The sequence below is a fragment of the Galeopterus variegatus genome, unplaced genomic scaffold, assembly GCF_000696425.1.
Source record: "Galeopterus variegatus unplaced genomic scaffold, G_variegatus-3.0.2 Scaffold3414, whole genome shotgun sequence".
In the NCBI taxonomy this organism is placed as follows: Eukaryota; Metazoa; Chordata; class Mammalia; order Dermoptera; family Cynocephalidae; genus Galeopterus; species Galeopterus variegatus.
In genome coordinates this window covers 116,417-140,247 of record NW_007729525.1, presented here as the reverse complement: position 1 = coordinate 140,247, position 23,831 = coordinate 116,417, and the positions used below count along the sequence as shown (strand labels likewise).

General features: G+C 49.3%; 1 protein-coding gene across 3 annotated transcripts in view; it reads left to right on the top strand.

The window, feature by feature from the left end:
• Positions 1–3,253: 3,253 nt before the first annotated feature.
• The window catches only part of TBC1D9B (TBC1 domain family, member 9B (with GRAM domain)), a 46,510-nt gene continuing 25,932 nt past the window's right edge, over positions 3,254–23,831 (top strand). The window contains exons 1-6 of one of the 3 annotated variants that reach the window (XM_008584975.1): positions 3,254–3,359; positions 9,032–9,150; positions 13,688–13,916; positions 15,008–15,266; positions 16,940–17,147; positions 19,791–20,003. In XM_008584975.1, the coding sequence (XP_008583197.1) occupies positions 13,769–13,916; positions 15,008–15,266; positions 16,940–17,147; positions 19,791–20,003 (828 nt within the window). In that variant the 5' untranslated portion in view covers positions 3,254–3,359; positions 9,032–9,150; positions 13,688–13,768. The remainder of the gene's footprint in view (positions 3,360–9,031; positions 9,151–13,687; positions 13,917–15,007; positions 15,267–16,939; positions 17,148–19,790; positions 20,004–23,831) is intronic. The other 2 variants (XM_008584977.1, XM_008584976.1) reach the window with 2 other exon arrangements.

Below are 23,831 nucleotides of genomic sequence, written 5' to 3'. Positions count from 1 at the left end.
TGGGGACCGGGCCTGGGGTGTGAGAGGAGGACCCGGGAGCTGGGAGGGGCGGGGGCGGGGCCGCGGGGCGCCAGGGGAGGACCTGCCGGGGCTGGGAGGTGAGGCTGGGGCCGCGCGGTGGGGCACAGGGTGCCCGAGGAAGGCAGACGCGCCCTCGTTAGGTGCACCGTGAGCGGCCAGGTGAGGACTGGCAGGGGCGCCTGCCCGGATTCGGTGCCCCCGAGCTTCGGGGTGCTTTGCCGAGACGTGTGCAGCGTCCTGGAGTGGGATTTCACAGCTGCAAGCCAGCGAGATCTCCCAGTCCTCTTCCTCCGCCTGTTTTCCCAAGCGCGTCTGAGAGGCTAAGTGACACCAGCACAGATTTTCTTTGGCCCCCTTCTTCATTTTCAACTCACCGAAGATTGCCCTTTTAGCAAGATCCAGGCTCCCCGGAGCTGCCGCTGGCCGCAGCCCCCATTCCTGCAGCTTCTCTTCGCCCACCTTTCCTGTTTCTTGTGTCATCACAGTTAACGACCCACGGCCTTGGTCGTCAGTATAGGTCGTCAGTAAAGGGGCACTAGCCAAAGTGCCCTTTGAGGATCTGGGCACCACAACTCACAGGACAAGACTGCAGTGGGCACCTCCTGGAGTTGTGTGGCTTGTGGAGTCCAGTGGACATCCACTGGGCATTCCCTCCGCAGGTGTTTCCAAGGCCCCGCCAGGGCCTGTGCCCAGCACTGCAAGAGCAGAGCTGGGTCAGGCTCAGGGCTGGCCCTGAGAGACACCAGTGCTTGTGCTCCTCGGGGTGCCAGTTGTTGCCCTACAGGAATACGAGCCCTGTGTTGCCAGATCTTCCTATTTATCAAGAGAATTTTCTGTGGAATGTCCTGGATTTCAATGTTAGAAGCTGATATAGTCCTGCCAGACGCAGATGGAGGCTTCCAGTGAGTGACCTCAGCCGCGGGCCACACCTCTTAGTGTGGAAGAGACTGTACCGTTTCCAAGAAAACTTAGTGTCCTTTCAGCGTTTTGGGCTACCTCCCAGTAGGCCTCACGGGTCATGAGAGCCCACACTGGACCTGCCTCCTGGACCGAGTGGTTCAGTGGGAATTAGACGCCAGCCGCCTCGGAGAGGGCAGTGGTCAGCCTCAAAGCTACTGCAAGTTCACTGAGGAAAGCGAGGCTCCGTGTGACCAACACCTGTTGTTGCACCAGTGTGCCAGTGTGTGTGTCACATTTAGCTGGAGTGCTTGAAGAGCTTGCACAGGCACATTTATGTAGATCATCTCAGCAGACGGGTGGGTGCAGGTGCAGCTATGCCTCCATACACCCTCTTCCTATTCGGAGATGGCTCTTCTGGGGCTCTTCTCCTTTCCACCTCACTCATCTCTTCACGTCCCCCAAGACCGAGCTCCCAGTGTCCCTCCAGGGAACCGTTCCTTGAACACCGCCCACCCCATCCCACCCACCCAGCTAAGTTTGGTGCATCCTGCTGTGGCCTCTGCTGTGGCCTTCCTTGTTCTATCAGTTCTATCGGACATCATGGTCTCCTGGGCACTGTGTCCTCAGGAAAGAAAAAGTCAGTGATGTGGTTTTAATCAAGCCATTTTTTAAAAAATGCCAACCTGGACGTTTTATTAAAAAGCAAGGATGATGTGGATGGTTGGCCCATTAAGAAGCTTTCAGGTCTTGCAATGTGAATATGCCAACAGTTTAGAAACTCTAAAATAAAATTTCGAAGACTAGAAGAGAAATCCCAACATGAACAGTGAAAAAAGATGTATTCCAAATGCTGATAAAACTTGAATATGCCCCTTTAACTATAATTTAGAGAGATGTTTTAGAACATTTCAATAAAACAAGTGAGAAATTACAAATTCCTGATTTGGATGTATATAAAGAATACCTTCTTTTGTAATCATTCATTTTATTAAAGACTGGAGGAAAAAAATCAGATTAAAAATTAATAGACTGTGAAACAAAAGTGCTAAAGTCCAGTAATAAAATCAATAGAAATTGTTCTGTAATCAACAGGAAAATGGTAACAAAATATTTTCAGATCATACCAAAAGCAGCACTTCATTAAAAGGAAGAAAAAAATTTCAAATAGGGACAATGAACAGGTTTTTAGATTGCTTGATAATTCAATTAATGAAGAGGAGTTAAATAGTGGTAAAAGATACATATTTGCTGCTGATGTGTCCAGATATAGTGACACTGACAAAGATAGCATTACCACAGACTGGCTAATGTGTGTCATCAGTCCAAAGGGTGTAAGTGATGAGAAGGAACACCTGAAATGCCTTTAAACACTTCAGAGATGAAAAAAGCTGGATCTGGGCCGGCCCGGTGGCGCACTGCGATGGTGCGCCGCTTGGGAAGCGCGGCGGCGCTCCCGCCGAGGGTTCGGATCCCACATGCAGACCGGTTCCCGCTCACTGGCTGAGCGAGGCGCGGGGGCGACACCGAGGGTTGCGATCCCGTTGCCGGTCCCAGTCCGGTACGGGGGCGACACTGAGGGTTGCGATCCGTTGCCGGACACGGAAAAAGACAAAAAGGTAAAAAAATAAAATAAAATTAAAAAAAAGCTGGATCAATATTCTCCCAAATTTTTACATGTCCTTTTCAGTCATGACTTTTGAGGGTGGAAGAAACTTCCTTAAACTTTCAATAATAAAAAATTTATGATTCGAAGCAGAAGAAATACATTATCTTTCTGTTCTTGATATGTAAAATGGTATGACAAAATCATTGTCCTGTGAAGAAGTGATCAGATTACACAGCCAGAAATGTCAGGGAAGATGTATTTTGGGACATGTGTCTGGCAGTTAATAAAACATATTGTGTTATGTGTATTGTTCTTTTTATTTTAATTTTTAACTGTTGTACTTTCTCATTCTAAAGAAATACTTGTTTTTAAGCCAATTTTGTATTCTTAAAGAGGGCCTCTCAGAATTGTTTAAGCTTTGGGCCCCCTAAAACCTGCTTCTGCCCCTGTCTGCAAGTGTTTCTGAGACAGGAGAGGAAGCTGATGCTTCCAGGAAGAAGGAGGAGGGGATTTTTTGGGAGGGATCAGAAACTGGCTGAAGGCTGCCTTTGGAGAAAAAGAAGCCATTTGACCATGAGGGTGATTTGGGGTATGTCTCCTTCCCTGGGCTGGGACATTCAGGCAGTGTCACCATCTGGCTGCCTCCAGCCAGGCTCAGCCTTCAGGTGCCTCTCAGTGCGGCCCTCCCTTCACCCTCCACATCTCTCTGCCCTGCTCCCAGGTCTTCTCGTGGGCACCCTGGATGTGGTGCTGGACTCCAGCGCCCGCGTGGCCCCTTACCGCATCCTGCACCAGACCCAGGACTCGCAGGTCTACTGGACAGTGGCATGCGGTAGGTGCCCGAGTCATGTGAGGTGCTGGGCGGGTTCTACCTTGGAGTGGTCCCACCTGGGAGGGAGGAGACAGGCAGCTGCTTTCCTGGGCCGTGTTGCTCTCATTCAGACAGCACAGCACCGCACCGACCAGCAAGAGGGAAGCAGAGGAGCCATGACTTCCAGAGTAGGAAGGCAATCCCGCTGTCCACGGAACAGGGCAGGCAGAGGACAGCCCCATGGAGCTCTGCATGCCTGTGAGGGCTCAGGCTCGGGATTGGGCAGTGTCCACATTTTCACACTCACCTTTTCTCAAGGCGGATACAACCAGCCTCATTGTGCAAGGATTCCGTATGTTCAAATTCACCTACTCACTAAAACTTATTTGTAACCCCCAAATCAGTACTCTAGGCACCTTCATGGTCACTTGGAGACTTTCATGGACATGTCTGTGTGCAAGATGGGAAACAATATGAGTCACCAGACACACATGTCCCCAGCTGAGGTGGAACAAGGCGACACGCTGCCTTCTTGTTTCACCTCATTCTGTAAACAAGTGTCATTTTCAGTCTCTTAGTGCCACATTTTTCACATTTTTGTGCTTTTTGTTGATTTTGCTGTTTATTTTTTTATTGAAACAATTGATTGTAAATATCTGTGGCTACAACGTTGAATATCAGTACCTGTGTGTGATATGTGATGCTCAAATCAGTATAATTAGTACATTAAATACAATGTTTTGGGGCCGGCCCGTGGCTCACTCGGGAGAGTGTGGTGCTGATAACACCAAGGCCCCGGGTTCGGATCCCACATAGGGATGGCCGGTTAGCTCACTGGCTGAGCGTGGTGCTGACAACACCAAGTCAAGGGTTAAGATCCCCTTACCAGTCATCTTTAAAAAAAAAAAAAAAAATACAATGTTTTGTGGCGCTTTACCAAGTTCGCCCTTACCCCACCTCCCCCTTTCCCACCTTTGGTAACCTCAATTCTGCTCTTCTCTTTTTGAAAGTTCAACATATTGTGATTGTTTTATCTTTCTTTTTTCATTTATTTGTTTATTTTTTCAGTTCCCACTTACGAGTGAGGAACATGCGGTATTTCTCTTTCTGTGCCTGGCTTATTTCACTTAACATAATTTTCTCCAAGTTCATCCATGTTGCTGCCAATGGCAGAATTTCATTCTCTTTTATGGTAGAGTAGTATTGCATTGTGTACATATACCATATTTTCTTTATCTAGTCATCCAACAATGGACATTTAGGTTGGTTCTAACTCTTGGCTATTGTAACTAGAGCTGCAATAAACACGGGAGTACGGGTGTCCCTTCGACGTGATGATTTCCATTCCTTTGGGTATATACCCAGCAGTGGGATCCCTGGGTTGTATGACAGTTCTTTCTGTAGCTGTTTGAGGAAACTGTACCATTTTCCATATCGGCTACACCAATGTACAGTCCCACCAACCATTAAGAGGGTTCCCCTTTCTCTGCGTCTTCTCTGGCATTTGTTATTCTCTGTCTTTTTGTGATAATAGCCAGTCTAACTGGGGTGAGATGGTATCTCAGTGTGGCGTTGATTTACATTTCCCTAATGCTGAGTGATACTGAGCATTTTTTCAGGTGTTGGCCATTCATATATCTTCCTTTGAGAAATACCTATTCAACTCCTTTGCTCATCTTTTAATTGGGTTTTTTGGGGGGTTTTTTTACTGTTAAGTTGTTGAGTTCCTTGTATATTCTGGATAGATTTTGCTGTTTAAAATGGCCCTCAAGCATAGTGCTGAGCGCTGTCAAGTGTTCCTAAGTCAAGAAGGCTGTGATGTGTCTTAAAGAGCAAATACTTGTGTTCAGTAAGCTTTGTTCAGGCATGAGTTACAGTGCCTTTGTGAGTTCAATGTTAATGAATCAGCAATATACAAGGTACTTCAAAAATTTCATGGAAAAATAGAATTAAAAGATCATATGAATTTTTCCATGAATTTGTATATTAAACAAGGTGTACCCTCGTATATTAAATAAGGTGTCTTTATACAGAAACACACATAAGACAAAGTTATGTATTGATCAGTTATCGACAGTGTTATGATTGGAGGCTCAAAGGAATCTACTCTTGTATTTCCCGTGGGGTAATGGTTCAGTATTCCCTAATTCATTGTTTGAGGGACTTCGTAGAATATAAATGTGAATAATGAGAATCCACTGTAGCTGTCCTCCTGGGAGGAAGTGCACCCACCCTTCCAAGAGTTCAGGAAGAGGTCCTCTTTCAGTGGGCACCAGCTGGACTGAGGTTGCTCTGATAAAATGACAGTCATAGGTGACAGACAGCACTCCCAGTGTGCCAGGCACTTACCTGGACCTCCCAGCAGCTCCACAAGGCATAAGTACTTTGGTCTTCTCTGTTTTGAAGATGAGGAGACATTGGCCCAGAGGGGTTAAGTAGTCTACCTGAAGTCACAAAGAGCTGCTGTTCAGACCTAGAGCACCTGCTCCTGACAGCTGTGCTGAATGCCTCTCTGGACTAGAAGCCGGTGTCATTGTCCTCCAGAATAATGGTTTTCCTTGGAGGCCTGCGAAAAGATGACAGGACTCAGAAGTTTGTAGACCTCATAGCTGGACCCCAGCTTCAAGAGGGGAGCAAGACTAAAAGTACAGGGCAGGCAAAACCCTGGAACACCTTCCACTTACCAGCTGGGCACTCTGCCCCAGTTGCTGTCTCCTCCTCACGGACACCCTGAACATCAGGGTCCTTTCTCCCTTTGTATGACTGAATAAACTTAGTAAGGGCTAGAAAGTTGAGTTTGCCCAAGGCCACACAGAGAAGCCTAGCACGACCCCAGATCCCTGGATTCCAGAGTCTGAGTGGGGTGCCGGGGGGCAGTGAGGATTTACCCACAGGAGAGAGGGACTTCTGTAGAGTGGGGGCCATCCTTGAGCAGAGTTTAGGAAGGCTGGTGTGTGCCTGGGCCATGAGAAGGTGAAGCGCTTTAAAGTGGGCCCTCAAGATTTTTCTCTGTCTCCGTGGTATTCTTTCTTGGGGAGCAGATCGAGAGGGGCCGGCAGCAGGGAGAGCAGCCCCGCCCTGGGGAGAGCAGTGCGTGGCAGGGTAGGGGGGATCCCTCTGGTCGCAGTGGGCCTGATGCTGGGGAGAGACCTGGCCACATTGCAGAGGCCCTATCCTTAGCCTCATGCCACACAACCGGCCTTGCCCCACTCCTGCCAGACCACCAGCCCTGACCTGGCCTCTGCCCATGCCACCCTCCCCTACCAGCCAGGCCAGGCTGCAGAAGCAACTCACCAAAACCAGACGTGGTCCTGCCAACACATACCCATCGAATCCCAACCCCCTTAGCCTGGTACTTAAGGACTTCCAGGGGTCTGCCTGCCTCCATTTCTGGACTCCCCCTCCCCAGCTGACACCCTGGCCTGCAGCCAAACCACACACTTGCAGGGCCTGAAATTCCCAACCACACCCCTCCTGGTACTCTGTTGAGAACCCACATGGATGTCACCTCCTAGGAAAACCTTCCCAGATTCCCCAGACCCATGTATCCACCCTTCGTTCTACTCCTCCAGACTTGACCTGTCCCTACCAGCACTTGTACACTGAAGTCTCTCCCACTAGATGGGGAGCTCCCACGGGTGAGAGTGAGCTTTGTAGCCAGGCAGTCTGGGTTAGAATTCTAGTTTGGTCATTTATCAGCTGTTTGATCTTGGGTAACCTACGTAACTTCTCTGTGCCTCAGCTTCATCCTGTAAAATGAAAATAATGGTACCTGTCTCCAAAGTTTTCTCAGAATGAAATAAGATAATCCATGGAAAATTCTGAAAACAGAAGTAGCACTTAATCTAATTAGCTAGTATATTCGTTTTATTCCCCGTATCTAGCATAGAAATGGCATAGTTTGTGTCTCCTTCATAGTAGATGAAGATTGAGTTACTTTTAACTAGTAATTCTTTTAAATGCACATATGTAAACTTTAAATTTAGAAGTTCAGTTATAGATCCACACAGGCAGAGGAGATTTCTTCTGTGTCAGTTTGCCAGGACAGTATGTGTAAAAGCAAATGATACAATGGAGTTCCATCAGATATAAATTTAACTTCTGAATTCAGCTGTGGATTCTTGGCACAAGGACAGAGAGAGAAAAAGAAATCCCTTCCCCTACCAACTAGACCTTAGCTTACATGCACAAGGGAAAGGAGCCATAATAGACATCCAAAGAAAAATGAAGGGGAAAAGATAAAAGAAATTTATGGATGATTTAAGGGACTTTCAGGAGGTAATTTTGATCACTTGTTATGACTTACCATAAGCCATGTAATTCCAGGTTTAATTGTTTTCACACGGGCATCCTCCCTTGGCCCATCAGGGGAGGATCTCTCCTGTAGAATTGCTTGTGAGGTTGATGAGCCGCTTGAGCAGATGTAAAGAAATAAATCAACCCTAACCAAGACCTGCCAGGCTGTGACAGAGCAGTGAGCAGGTGCTGTGGGCTGGAAGAGGTAGGGGGGACCAACTCAGCTGGCATGGAGGGGTTAGGGCTGAGTCTTCAGCTGGTGGAAGACTCAGGTAGAGAAGCGCATGGTGGCTGGGGATCAGGCACCCCAGCAAAAATGGTTCACAGTCACAATGGACTCGTTTTTTGCCCAAGTCTCCCTGCATGCCAGTTGTGTGGGGGCCTTCTGGGGCCTCACAGTCCATAGACTGTCCCACCCCAGAACAGCTAAGAAGGATGCAGTGTTCACTCTTCTTATCTTTGTGTTCATTCATTCAGAAAACAGTCTTGAGTGCAAACCCCATGCCAAGCACATGCAAAACCCCAAAAGGTGTGGTGCTGGGGGTTGGGGGAGCCAGGCCAGGCAGAGAACTTCACTCACCCCTTTGCTTCTCCTCCTGGGGCCCCTTTCTCAATTCCTTAATGGGAGCAAACAGTTCTCCTGCCCTTTGGGAGTGGTGTTATGCTGCCCTCTCTAGTTTTTTTCCATTTCCAGAGGAAATGGGACCATCTCCTAGGCGGGGCAGGAATTAGGGGAGAGGGTCAGCCAGAAGAAGCTGAAGAGAGGCATGGTGGCTACTCAGCTGCCCAGCAGGAGAGCAGCCAGTGGGGGCCTGGAGTCCCACAGGAAGCTCCAGCTGGCATCTGTGCATAACTGAATTCTCAGCAGAGAGCTGGAGTCGCTTATACAAAGTCTGACTGTGTCTGATTAATCACATGTATATCAAAGGCCAAGTTAAGTCCTTTCAAGTCTTTGGAAGTTAGCAAACTTGCAGATGCCTAGACTTTCTAGGAGGCCATGTAGAAAACTACTGATGACTCTTGGCATAAGTGAAGGGTGGAGGCATTATCTCCCAAAAGACTCTGTGATTCTGCCCTTATTTTTTTTTTTCTTATTTTTTTACCAGGACCATTTGTTACTTTAGTTATATACATATACATAAAGTTTAAGAAAGAAGAGAGTAAGCAGATTGAAGATTCTAGTCACTTGAATATAGTAAATTAGGTCTCCCATTTTTTCCCCCGCTGCTGGCCAGTAAGGGGATCCGAACCTTTGACCTTGGTGTTTTAACACTGTGCTCTAACCAGCTAAGCTAACCGGCCAGCCCTCTAGGTCCCGCATTTTAATTGCTCTTCTTTGGATTCGTGTTTAGGGTCTGACAATTTTGTGTTTCTTTACTTCATCAAACCTCTCTTAGGTTCTTCCCGCAAAGAGATCACAAAACACTGGGAATGGCTGGAAAATAACTTGCTCCAGACGCTGTCCATCTTTGACAATGAGGAAGATATCACCACCTTCGTCAAGGGCAAGATACAGGTAAGGTTTACATTCAGCTAACAGTTCTCACTCCCCTTCTCGGGCGGGCAGAGTTCACGGGTATCATCTTATCGCATCTTCTAACAACACGGTGCACGTTTTATCCCCATTTCACAGAGATGGAAACTGAAGTGTCAGCTCTCATGCTCTTGGAATTGAAAGGGGCAGTTGAACCCATTGCCCGTGAAGGCCCCTTCTTAGCCTGGCTGGCCACTGGAGGCTGACGGAAGCTTAGTTCAGAGTTTCTATTCCGTGCAAAGTGCCTTAGAACAAATATGCAGATATGCAACTCTGTTTGCCAGTTCCTTGGCTAACAGAGGAAGAAGCTGGAAATGATAGGACATTTTGAAGTATGGTTTTCTTATAAAACTAACATTATTTTAAAAGGCGCATATCCTATATTCAGCAATTGCATTCCTTGGAGTTTACCCTACAGTGTATTCATATGTGCAGAATGACGCATGTATCAAGATGTTCCCTCCAACACTGTTTTAGCAAAAAGACTAGAAACAGTGCCTCCCGGTCCCGTGATAAGAGGGAAGAGCAGCTGTTCTCTCCTCTGCAAAATGATAGTAATAATACTTGCTAGCACTTACTGGTATTTTCTGTATGCTTACTGTGTGCTAATGGGGACTTATTAAGTCATATATGATATACTTAACAGAATATTTTGTAGCCATCAAAATAATGATTATGAAAATTGTAGCAATGTGTGAAAACTTATATCCTGGTGATATTTAGTTTCTTTCCTCTTTGAGGGATAATTAACACTATAATGAGGATTTACCTGAATGTACATGGGGTCTTTAAAAAGTTCATGGAAGGATTTATATTACCTTTTAATTCAATTTTTCCATAAACTTTTTCAAGTACCCTCATATATGTGTATCTTTGTCTTTCTGTTAGATCCTTGCCTTAAGTTAGATTCCTGGGAGAGCTCTTAGTGTGTCAAAGTTTCATGGTGCAGAGTTGCTTTGGATAGGCCCTTGTAAGTTCATTATACCAGAACTTTATAGACCTGGGCAGATGGTACCAAGTTTCTCAGCTCTTCTATGCACTTTGGGGTTCAAGGCAGGACCTGTGTTGCCTTCTAGCTCCAGGAAAATAGGCAGAGGGCGGAGGCAATCCTTCAGTCTCCCAGTAAGCAAGTTAGGTGATACTACTACTACTATTAAATAATAGTAGCAACATTGCTGAATGCCTCCTGTATACCAGTCCCCAACAAACTAATCAACAAAACATAAAAGTTCTAAATGACTCTGGGGCGAAAGAAGAAATGGAAAATCTAACTAGAAAATATTTAGAACTAAAGAATAATTGAAATACTACTGCATGTCAGAATTTGTGGGATGCAGCAAAAGCATCACACAGAAGGAAATTTTTAAAGCCTGAAATCTTATAAATGAAGAAAGGGCAAAAATTAATGAGCCGAGTGTCCGATTCAGTAAGTTAGGAAAAGAACTCGAGAGAAACAAGAAAATTAGACAGAAGGAAATAACCAAAGGCTGAAGTGAAGTCCATAGAAAATGAGAGAAGAGCAACAGATCCAAAAATGGGAGAAAATCTGTGGCCAAAGGATCCAGGACGATGGGGGCCGGCCCGTGGCTCACTCGGGAGAGTGCGGTGCTGATAACACCAAGGCCGCGGGTTCGGATCCCGTATAGGGATGGCCGGTTGCTCACTGGGTGAGCGTGGTGCTGACAAGGGATCCAGGACGAGAGAGAAACCTCCAACAAGCACTGTTAGAAATGAAACATGAGGAACCCCTATTGAAAAGCAGGATTTTCAAAAGAGAGAGAGTGCTATAAACAGCTTTAAACCAATAAATATAAGAATTTAGGCAAAATCGTCACTTTCTTAGAATAATATATATTAGTTTCCAATTGCTACTGTAACAAGTTACCGTAAACTTAGTGGCTTAAACGAACACAAATTTATGATCTTACAGTTTTGGAGGTCAGAAGTCTGAAATGGGTCTCGCTGGGCTAATATCGAGGTGTTGGCAGGGCTGCATTCCTTCTGGAGGCAGAGGAGGGAGTCCGTTTTCTTGCCTTTTCCAGCTTCGAGAGGCCACTTGTACTCCTCAGTTCTTGACCTCTCCCTTCATCTTCAGTTCCAGCAGCGCAGCATCAAATCAATCAGCCTCTCCCTTCATCCCTCTCTCCCCCCTCCCTCCAGTTGTACCTGGAAAACTCCCATTCTGTGACTCTGACCCTCTTTCTTCCCTCTTTATAAGGACCCTTGTGGTTAAATTGGGCTCACCCAAATGACCCAGGATCATCTCCCCATCTCAAAATCCTTAGTCACATCTACAAAGTTCCTAATCACATTTGCAAAGTCCCTTTTGCTATATAAGGTAACATATTCCCGGGGAGTAGGATGTAGACATCTTCAGGGGGCATCGTTTGGCCTACCACATAATATAACTTAAACTGGGGCTCAGGAAGAAATAGGAAACCCGAATATGCCTAAAACTATTAAAGAAACCGAATCGGTAATTTAAAATCTACCCAGTGATTTTTACAGGTGGGTTCTATCAGTCAACAGGCAGAAAATTCCAGCCCGTGAGCCAGGCTGGTTAATCCCCACTGGTGAGGACTGTAACCACTGACTAGAGGCTGGAAAGTCATCTGAGGGCTCAGAGCTGGGGAGTCGCCAGTAAGGAGTGTGGAGTAGACAGTTGTCAGCCCCTCCACTCCCTACCTGGAAGTTTTCCAGGTGGAGCTGGAGGGAGTGAGGGAGCAGCGAGACCCAGGATGGTGGCCCAGGGGCAGGGCACCTGTTCTACAGAGGTGGCTGGCCCACCACAGGCTGTCCAGGGCCACCCTTGTGCTTTCCAACAGTGGGGCACTCTTCCAGCCTCCCAGTGGGGTGGAATCGGGGGCAGCTGAACACAAAGGCAGGGCCTTAACAGTAAGGAGGGTGCTTTGCCAGAGGCTTTTCCCCCAGATATGGAGCTGGTTCCAGCAGGAGCATTCCAGGGAGGCACCAGAGGCAGCTGGAGAGAGGATGGTTACTTCACAGCTGCAGTGGTTCTGGTGTGAGGGAAGAAAAATTGTTTTTCCTTCTGCTCTTTTAGGTTCTTGTTTGGGGCTCTGTAACAAAAGACAGGCTAACAAGAGAAAAATTGAAGTTTGTTAACATGGGTGTCTCATACATATGTAGGAGAAACTCAGGGATGAGTAACTCGAGTTTTTGGTTAGAACTTGGGTCTACATAGCTCTTCACAAAGGAGCAATACTGTTTTGTTTTGTTTTTATTTTTGGTGGTTGGCTGGTCCTGGGATCCAAACCCTCGACCCTAGTGTTATAACACTGTGCTCTAACCAGCTGACCTAACTGGCCAGCCCAAGCAGTACATTTAAAGAGAAATGACAGGACAAAGGAAACCAGGGTACACTTCCAAGGGCAGGAAATTGTGGCAAAGTAAATACATGGGGGAGACTAATGGAGTGAGGTTTGTTCACTGGTGCCATCTCTGAGCTGATGAGAGAGTGGTGTCGCCTGCAGTAAATGTGAACTTATATCCTGCTTTTAGGCAGAAAGGGGGAGGGTGGAGAGAACCTCTCCTGCCTTTGCTGCTGCTTAATTGCCTTCAGGTCAAAAATAATTCCTATGTCAGAGGCGTATTTTGGAGTAGCGTATTCTTGTTTCCTTCCCTGGCTATGCTGAAAAATAGAAGGAATCAAAGCAGACCCCACCTTCGGGTTCTCACCTGGGCTCACAGCTGTCCTCCCTGCCCATGAATGTGGGGGACGCGAGGCCGCTAAGAGCCCCAGCAGAAGCAGCAGGCCCCACCACCAGCACTGGCTTTGATTTACTCGGGCTTATTCCAATAATTATCTTTCTAGCAAATCGGCATGTACATTTTGAGCCAAGTACACTAAGGACCTGTTTTATCCCAGGAGGTTTGGGGCTGGCTCCATGGCCCAGGGTGACATCTCTGAGCACCCTGAGCCTTGTGGAGATGACAGCAGCATGAGGGAGGTGGGTGGGCCCTGTGGGTCCGATGCAGAACATCCTCCAGGATGTGGTGAGGAAAGCTCTTTACAGAACAGGGCCACGGGGTGATCCCGTTTTTGCAAAGAAAGGAGGAGAGAGAAAAACACAGGTATTTGCTTATATGTACACGGGTGTCTGCGTGTCTGGAGGGGCCCGGGAAGGTAGCTCCAGAGGGCAAGAGGAGACCCCCTTTTCACTGCACACATTTTTCTACCTTTGCATGTTTTTACCATGTTTATGGACGATATGTTTCAACAGTTTCATACAAATAAATAAAATGTTTATTTACAGAGTCACCACTCTGAGCAAGTAATGATAGTAGTTCAGGGCGTTGTGGGAACCTGTCCAGAGCCCACCGGCAGCATCTGTAGTCCTTGTGCTGTGTCCTCGAGCCTGCCAGGGCATGGCCACTTCCTTACCCAGGAGCTGCTAACTGTGCCCCTGCTGTGCCTGTAGCCCTGAGCCCTGGGTTCCTTGGGCCTCTCTGTTCCACCTTTGACCTGCCCAGGAATGTGAGTCCTCTTGTCTTCCCCCAGGGCATCATCGCGGAAGAGAACAAGAACCTGCAGCCCCAGGGAGATGAGGACCCTGGGAAGTTCAAGGAGGCTGAGCTGAAGATGCGGAAGCAGTTTGGGATGCCTGAGGGCGAGAAGCTGGTCAACTACTACTCCTGCAGCTACTGGAAGGGCCGCGTGCCACGGCAGGGCTGGCTCTACCTGACCGTCAACCACCTGTGTTTCTACTCCTTCCTGCTGGGGAAGGAAGGTGAGGCCCTGCGCAGTGGGTGGGGGCAGGCAGGGGGCACCAGCCCTGAAGCATCAGGGTGAAGGGGTCTCCCTCCAGCCCTCCGTGCCTCAGCTCCTCCGTGTCCTTGCTCCCCGGCCTCCCCTCCAGAGAATTCACAGCCTCTCCAGACTGCCAGAGTTCCTGGTGGGTCTCCCTCCTCTTGGCCCCAGATGTTCTGTCCCCACACAGCTACCAGAACAGTCTCTCCCAAATCCAAATGCCACCTCAGCAGCCCCACAGGAACACTCAGGCTTGAGCCAGGCACACACCTGCTCCTGGCAGGTTCTGATTATGTCTATAGTCAGTCCACTAGTAGGATTCTGCACATAGTAACTTTCTTCAGGCCTCCCCCTTTTCTCTTCAGTCGGTACATTCAAAGGCATGCATCTTCCCTGAGTGAGTCTGGGGTATGCAGTGCCCAGGCACATGCCACTGCTGTCGCCTGCTGCAGGTCCCTGTGGGACACCTGGCCTCTGGATGCCAGCCAGACTCCCTGCCCAGTGGTCAGCAACCTCTGTGGCCACCATCACCCCAGAAAGAGCTCCAGGGCTTTAGCTGCGCCGACTAGTCACTGTTTCCAAGCCCAGCAATCCCATCTCTCTCCACACCTCCCTCAGCATTCAGCCCCCCAGCCCTTGTCTCCCCTTGCCTGTCAAGACCAGGATGGCCAGCCACCTCTTGTTGGTCAGGGCAGTGTCCTCTCTGCTGGCCACACCATGTTGTGAGCTTATTCACACGTCGGCGCACTCCTGCACAGTGGGGCTTCTCAGGGCCAGGCCCTCAGCTAGTTCATCTCCACACGATCATCTGTTTCTCTCCTCACCCATTCATGGGGCAAACATTCCCCCAATACAGTTGGTCTGGGAGGCAGCAGAGACCCCAACAGCCAGTCCCTCCGTATAGAGCATGTAGCCCAGCGTAGTCAGGCTCAGGCACCGAGGGGTATGGGATAAATGCTGCCCTCAGAGGTGTTCCCTGGGGGCGTGGGGGATTCCAGGTGCGGACGGGAGTCAGGAGCCTTGCCTTGATCAGTTCTAATTGGGGGTGTGTCTTTTCCTGCGGGTGTCCAGTGAGCCTTGTGGTGCAGTGGGTGGATGTCACACGGCTGGAGAAGAATGCCACCCTGCTCTTCCCCGAGAGCATCCGTGTGGACACCCGGGACCAGGAGCTCTTCTTCTCCATGTTCCTCAACATTGGTGAGACCTTCAAGCTCATGGAGCAGTTGGCCAACCTGGCCGTGCGGCAGCTGCTGGACAGCGACGACTTCCTGGAGGACAAGCCCCTGCCCAGGCCCATCCGGCCGCACAGGAACATCTCGGCTCTGAAGCGGTGCATGGCCCTCCGGGGGTGGGAGGGCCCCATGGCGTGTGAGGGCTGGCTCACTTGAGCAGGATTCACTGACCCCGCCTGGCCCATGGCCAGATGTGAAGGCCTGGAGAGGGTCTCCAATTTCACCCCTCACCATCTGCCCGCTTGGGAAGGCCAGGCAGGTCATTGCAGTGCTGCACGGGGAGGGCACCCAGAGATATTAGTGATGTCCTAAAATATCACTAATGTGGAGGAAGGCCTTCCCACCTTGTTTCTTGCAGCCCTATGATGGGAAGTTTCTCTTACTGTCCCTAGGTCTTAGACGAGGAAGCCGAGGCACAGAGAGATTGAGTAACTTGCCTGAGGTCCCTCAGCTAGTGAGTGGTGGGGCCAGGACATGAAACTCCTTGGCCAGAGCACCCTTGGGGTGTCTCAGATCCCCCGGAGGCTGCATCTGGAAGGCTGCATTGAATCTGGGCTCAGGGCACACAGCCTCTATCCTACAGTGATTGACAGCTCTCCTCAAGACCCCTTGGCCAGACTCACAGCCACGGAACCCAGGCCTCTGGGGTCTGAAGCCAGCAGGGGAGACAGCCGTGTGCAGGGCCAAGGTCACTGCCTCCCTGTCCATGGGGATTGGTGGCCAGCTCCTCCCAGTCACTTCTGTTTGAGCTCCTAGGTTGTAGCTTCATGGGAAACCTGCAAGGCTGGCCAAGATCTCAGAAGTTCACTGAGCCTGTGGGTCCCACAGCCAGGGTGTACACAGCCAGATTCACACCTATGTGTTCAGGGACCTCATCCCAGCCAGGCATTTCCTGGGTCATACCTATAGACCATGATCTAGGCCCAGGCTCTAGGGTATGCCTTCAGGACCAGAACATTGTGCAAAGATGTCACTCTTTTTTGGGGGGTCAGGGGTAGGCAGCTGGCCAGTAAGGATATCACTCTTGTGATTTGAGTGACAGGGTTGCTTTTGGGACTTTTCGGAAAGAAAACAAACAGGGCTGGAACTTGACAGTGTCTAGCACTATCAGTCAGGGTGTGTGGTCAGCCCTTGTCAGGCTGGCAGCAACCCAAGGTAGGTGGAAGGCTCACTTAGGGGTTGGGGAGTGATGTTTATGTGGATAGAGCCACTGAAGGGGACCAGCCAGGAGCCAGGCCACTGTCCCTCATGGCCATCAGACATACAAATGAGCATTTCTAGTACACAACAGCTGCCACCTGTTACAGTTTTAGCTCCACACCTCACTGTTGGAAGATCCTACCTAGATTTCAAGGTGTGAGGTTAGGTCTTCCCAGTGTGAAGCAGCACCCTCAGGGTGGCAATGTTCTTGGTCTGAGTGGGCAGGGTGCCAGGAACCATGGCACTGCCTGCCTTTCAGCACCAAGCAGCATGTCATAACTCTTCCTGGGCCAGCCTGCAGGTGTCCTTTCAAGGCAGTGAGGTCTCCAGCACATGTTGAGTGCTAACCACTGTTCTGGTCATATGAATGTCCCAGGTTTTACTTGGTCATTTAACGTGCATCTCTTATTGAACTCTGAGATCCCTGGGCAGGGCTTGCTCACAGGAAGACCCCAAGGATCCTGAATCTGATGTGGAAACTAAGGCCCAGGGAGACCCTGAGGCCCCTCACAGGCATGCTGGCCCTGACTCTTGTCCCCTTTCCTCCCTTCCCTCAACCTTGTTTCCCCAGAGATCTGGACGCCCGCGCCAAGAATGAGTGCTACCGGGCCACCTTCCGGCTGCCCAGGGATGAGCGGCTGGATGGCCATACGGGCTGCACCCTGTGGACACCATTCAACAAACTGCACATCCCTGGCCAGATGTTCATCTCCAACAACTACATCTGCTTCGCCAGCAAGGAGGAGGACGCATGCCACCTCATCATACCCCTGAGGGAGGTGAGCATCCTCTGGTCAGGGCAGGCTCAGGGACCAGGCCCCACTTCAGCTCTGCCCCAGCTCTCTTGGGGGCACCTGGCAGGAGTCACAGGCCTTTGTGGCCTCACATCATGCAGGGGACATGTGGAGGGTATGTGGCTGAGTCTGGCCCTTCTGAGCACCTGCCCCTCAGGGATCACCTCGCCTAGTGGGGAGATAGGGTGGCAGTGTGCCAGACAGCTCCTACTAGAGTGTAAGGAAACTTCAGGAAGGACCCGTCCTTCCCTGATCAAAGTTCAGTGGCCCCCTGTGGGTGAGTTCCCCAGGACCTGCAGTCGAATTTTGGCAAAGCCCTGCTCTCTTGGCTGGGCCTCGAGGACCTTGCCCATGCACCAGCCCCACTATGTCTCAGAGACCACTTCAGCAGCCCTCTCTCGACACACATACCAGCACAGCCATTGGAGGTCAGCTCTCACCTGGTGGGTTGGGGCAGATCTTACCTGTCAGGGGTAGTCTTTCTCAGGTTTCTTGGGTTTCCACAGTGACCCTAGTCAAAACAAGGCCATTTGTCCTGTGCTGCTGTGAAGGGGTGTGGGCAGCAAGGGAGAGGGCCCCCACCCAGAGAGAAGGGACCAACACTGAGGGCAGGGCAGGTGCCAGTCCTCCTTTTCCTCGTGGCCTAGCAAGGCACTGGCTGTTAATTGTATGATGCACAGTGAGGTTCTTTAGTTATAACTTAAATCACAGTATTTCAATTTTATTGAAAACCTAGAGCGGTGAGACCTCCCTGGAATTTGTACAAAGCCCTCAAGTTGCAGGTGTAGCTGTGAATAGGTGTGGGACAGGGTGCTGTCTCAGTTTCCCCAAGGGAAGTCAGAGGCCAAGGACTCCAAAGAGCCATAGCTCCAAAAGCTCCAGATTGAGAGGCTCAGATGTGGCCCCTGATCCCACATTCTCTTGGCACCAGGACCCTGAGCATTCCTCCTTGTCCCCAGTTGCGTTTCTCCTGCCGGGTCCTTGACATTTCTTATAGCAGAGAACGCTGGCTGAGCTGGGTGAGCAGGACGATCTCACCCTGGAGGGCTGTTCCTCACTCGGGGGTCGGAGCTCTGTGGCTGGTCTGTTGGGAGCCAGCCAGACCCAGCCCAGCACTGACCATCCTGAACATAACTGCTCCTCGACATCCCAGCCAGAGGGGTTCACAGGAGCTCCTTTGCCCACAGCCAGCTCCGTGCTTGTCTGGTGGGGTCTTGAATTCCACTCCCAGGCGTGCTCTTCCCCTGCTCCCCTTGGGAAGCAGCGCCCCTTCCATCCATTGCTCAGGTGAAAGCAGGAGGTCTCCGTGATTCTGACCTCGCCCTCCTTCCCACAGCCTACCCATAGCACGTCCTGTCAGCTGCTGTCATCTGCTTGGACCATCTCAGGAGGGTCCTAACATCACCTAACCCCTTTATGACACATCCCCCTGCAGCAGCCAGAGAAATTTAAAAATCAGTCAGAGCCTGTTGGTGCCCTGCTTAGAATCCTCCAGGGTCTTCTCTTTGTGGTTAGAAGAATCCCCAACTGCTACCTGTGACCTGTGAGACACACAGTCACCTGCTGTGTGAGCCGTCTACCCGCTCCCAGACCTCCACTCATACACGCCCCCACACACACACTCACACATATGTGCACCACTACTGATACACGCTCACACATACAGAGGCACACACACACACACGAACACACATACTACACACTCATACACACCACATAGGCGTGTTCACATACACGCCCCCCACACACACACAACTGCACAGTCATACATACCCCATACACACACACATGCAAATAACATACACATACACACACAAACACTGCACATACACACATACACATGCCACCCCATTCCTGCTCACGGTGCCCCACCTTCTCCAGCCTTTCCTTCCTCCCTCAAGGAAGCCTCAGTCCCCCCTTAAGGCAGCTGCTGTGCGCTCTGCCCTGTCCTTTCCCCAGCTCCTCTCCTGACTGACCAGGTCTTAGCTCAGGCACTGCCTCCCCAGAGGCACCTTCAGCACACAGCAGTCCGGCAGCCTCCCATCCCACCTTGTTGCCAGGACTCACCCTAGTGACCATGCTTAGCCTGCATGTCCATCGTCTGTACGCCCACTGGGCCATGGACTCTGCAGAGGTGCCCACGGGCAGCCCATCCCACACCCTCCACACCTGTGCCACTCTCTCCACGCCTCAGAGGGGTCAGAGCTGAGAGCTCGGAAATGCACACCCTCAAAGCGCTCCCTGGGAACAAGTGCTTAGGACCACCTTGCAAGCAAGGAGCTGCTCAGTGTGCTTCAGAGCAGGGGATAAATGATCTTTTGAGAAAACAATAAGGGCCAGCAGCTGGCACTTACATTTTACATCATTGTCCTCATACTGGTCCTGCAAGTCCAGTGTGCTCACCCCTGTCACCAGGTGAAAACATGAGACTTAGACATGCAAGCAACTTGCTCAAGGTCACACACAGTAAGTGGCAGAATCAGAATCCAAATCCAGTTAGGCCACTTATGGCACTGTGCCCAGGAGAGGACAGTTTCAGGACCACTGTGGTCTTCTCACATTCACAAAGCACTCCCCACTTTATGTCTTAAGATGCAAACGCCCTAGAGAGTGTTTTTGCCTTCTCAGGTGACCATTGTCGAAAAAGCCGACAGCTCCAGTGTCCTTCCCAGCCCTCTGTCCATTAGCACCAAGAGTAAAATGACCTTCCTGTTTGCTAACCTGAAAGACCGTGATTTCTTGGTCCAGAGGATCTCTGATTTCCTCCAGAAAACACCGTCCAAGCAGCCAGGCAGCAGCATCGGGGGGAGGAAAGCCAGCGTTGTGGACCCAGCCCCAGAGGTGAGAGAGGCCCCTTGGGAGCCGTGGGGTGGGAGGCAGGGCCAGGGGAAGACCTAGGGCAGCCATCGGCTTCCCTGCTGGAGCCTGACCTCGTGCTGTCTGCTGACGGCCTCTTGGGCTGAGAGGGTGATTTTCTGGAGCTGGGAAGAGACCCTCTGTGTATGGGGTGGAGAGTCCAACCTAGCTGTGCCGCCTCAGGCATCCAAGCCACACACCCACTGCCCAGCGCCACAGCCTCGCTGCACTCCACCCCCACGCACACACCCACCAGTGCTTCTCACACTTGCTCAGCCTTCCTCAAGGCCCATCCTCATGAGAAACCTTCTCTGGCTGCCCCCAGAGCAAGGGCTGCACAGCCGAGGCCCTCCCCTTGGGTTTATTCACTTGGCGTTTCCCCATCGGTCTTTCAGTCTAAGGTTCTTACAGGTAAGACTCCTTTTAAAGACTTGACTGAAGTATCATTATCACCAACAAACTTAACAATTTCTTAATATCATCAAATACTTCTATTCACATTTCCCCAAAGGCAGGTGTACTTTTTACACTTTGATTGTTTGAGTTACACAAAAGTCAGACATACAATTGGTTGATACGTCTCTTAAATCCCTTTTAATCTATAGGTTTCTGTTCCACATCTCTCTTTTCCCCCTCCTCTCTTGCAGTATTTTGTTGAAGAGATTGGGTCACCAGTGCTATAGAGTCTTTCACAGTCCGGTTTTTGCTAATTGCATCCCCTGTAGGCATTTAACAAGTTCCTTTGTCACCTCTTTCCTTTAAGTTGGTTGAGTGAGATCCAGAGCCTCCATCAAATTCAGGCTCAACTGATTCTTGTTTTTGGCAGATCCAGCTGTAGGCAGGACTGGGGTGCTATGTACTTCTAACAGGAGGTTACACCTGGTCACCTCTTCATGTGCTGCTGTCAGTCATTGAGAGCATTGCCTAGGTCCAGCCATTCATTAGGGATTGCAAAATGGTGGCACTCGAGTGCTATCACTCCTTCTGTCTAGTAGCTGGAATACTCCTATAAAGAGGAACTTCCCCTCATTAACTGTTTGGTTACCTCAAGGCAGAATAAATCTTTTACTCTTTCCTTTTATTCACCAGTATTCAAAGTATCCTCCAAATGTGACCAATTTGCTTTTAATGTTTATTTTTAATGTAATTATGAACTTGTGGATTTTAACAACTTGATGTGTGTCCATCCATTACAGCCCTTATTCTGTGACCAGAGGAGGCTTATTCAGGTTGGCTTCTAAGTCCTTTTGACACAACCTTGACCATCTTTGCTGGCTCCCTTGCTTTCTTTTTTGGTGGCTGGCCGGTACAGGGATCCGAACCCTTGACCATGCTCTAACTGTCCGGCCCTCTTGCTTCCAGGTATGACAAGATGGGTGTGTTGCTTTTGCTTTCAATCTGAATTTGTAAAAATACTTAACCATTAGAAGAATCCATGTAAAAATCCACAGATCTGGCTTCTCTGGAAAAATCAGCAGCCCAAGCACTACAGGGACTCACTCCCACTGGATGGTGGTAAACACATTCCAGCTCCCTAGAGCCCCACATGGTCTGGCCTGTGTAGGCCTTTGAATTTTCCACCCCTGTAGTAGATGCTCAGTAGATTATTAAGTGGATAGGAATGGGTGGGAAGGGGATGGGTGTAATCTGTGGATTGGAGGCATTAAGAAAGGTTTCTTGGAGGAGGTTGGGCCTGATCTGGGATTTCAAGAAAGGAAAAAGTTGGTTTGGATGAAAGGGGGCGTGAGCAAGATGACTGAGCCACCTCTGCCTTCATGATCTCAACGCCACCAGTGACAGGGCCTGACAGCCCAGAGTAAGCATGGGCCCATGGCATTTTCCAAGCACTCGCAATTCACGCGTCCAACATATTTTTATTGCATTCCTACTAGGTGCCAGCTGCTAGTCTAGGCACAAGGTATAGAGCAGTGAACAGATTAGACAAAACTCATGCTCTCTTAGAGCTAATATTCTACTGAAAGAGACAGTATGCAAATCAAAATATAATATGTCAGGCAGTGATGGGGCTATGGATAAAAATGAAGAAGGATCAGAGGACCAGGGGAAAGGAGGGGCTCCATTGTATCTCTCTTGCTCATGCGTCAGGGGGCATTTGAAAAGAAACTTGAAAGAAGCGAAGACAGAAGCCATAGAGTATCTGGGGAAAGGGTATTCGAGGCAGAGAAGATAGCCAGAATAGCAAGGAGCCTTGAGGCAGGATTGAGTTCTGCACAGGCTCCTGAGACAGGGTATGGGAGCCTGGGTGTAAGAGGTGAGATTAGAGAGGTGGCAGGAAGCCAGGTCATGAAAAGCCCTTAGGCTCTTGTAAACACTTCAGCTTTCACTCTGAGTGAGATGGAAAGCCGGTGAAGAGTTTTGACCAGAGGAGGAACATGATCTGTTTATGTGTTAATAGGATTACTCTGGCTGCCCATGTTGACAATGGATTAGCGGTGTGCTATCTACTACAGCTGCCTGCTGTGGAACAATTGAAATTTGGCTAGTGCAAATTGAAATGTGCCACACATGTACACTATACACCTATACACCTATACACTGTACACTTAAGATTTTCAAGACTTAATGTGAAAAAAAATGTAAAATACCTCAATAGCTTTTTTTAATTGAGTCCATGTTGAAATAATATTTTGGATATGTGTGATTCAATAAAATGTATTATTAGAAGTAATCTCACCAATTTCTTTTAGGCTCTTTTAATATGGCTATTAGGAAATTTAAAATTACATAGGTGGCTCTCACTGTACCTCTCTTGGACAGTGCTGGACTAGAGAGGGCAAGCATCGAGGCAGTACATTGGCTGGATGGCTGTTACAGTAATTAGTGCAGGAGACGATAGAGCCTTGGTCAAGAGTGGTAGCAGTGGAGTTAGTGAGAAATGGTAAAATACACATAACATAAAATTTACCATTTTAACCATTTTTAAGTGTACAGTTCAGTGGCATTAAGTACATTCACATTGTTGTGCAACTGTCACCTCCATCCATCCACAGAACTTTTTTTATTTTGCTAAACTAAAACTCCATACCCAGTAAAAACTAACTCTCCATTCGTTCCTCCCTCTGGCCCCTGCAACCACCGATTTATTTTCTGTCTCTGTGAATTTGACCACTTTAGGTACCTTACATAAGAGGAATCATACAGTACGTGTCTTTTTGTGACTGGTTTATTTCACTTAGCCTAATGTCCTCAAGGTTCATCCATGTTGTAGCACGTGTCAGAATGTCCTTCCTTCTTAAGGATGAATAATGTTCCGTTCTGTGGGTGTACCACGTTTTGTTTGTCCATTCATCTGTCGGTGGACACTTGGGCTGCTTCCACCTTTTGGCTGGTTATTGTGAATTACACTGCTATGAACATGGTATACAAATATCTGTTTGAGTCTCTGCTTTCAGTTCTTTTGGGTGTGTATCCAGAGTGGAATTGCTGGGTTATAATAAAATCCTTATGTTTAGGGCCGGCCTGTGGCTCACTCGGGAGAGTGCGGTGCTGATAACACCAAGGCCACGGGTTCGGATCCCATATAGGGATGGCCGGTTCGCTCACTGGCTGAGCGTGGTGCTGACAACACCAAGTCAAGGGTTAAGATCCCCTTACCGGTCATCCTTTTAAAAAAAAAAAATTCTTGGGCCGGCCCAGTGGCGCACTGGATAGTGCGCCGCTTGGGAAGCGTGGCAGCGCTCCCGTCCGAGGGTTCGGATCCCACATAGGGATGGCCGGTTTGCTCACTGGCTGAGCATGGTGCTGACAACACCAAGTCAAGGGTTAAGATCCCCTTACCGGTCATCTTTTTAA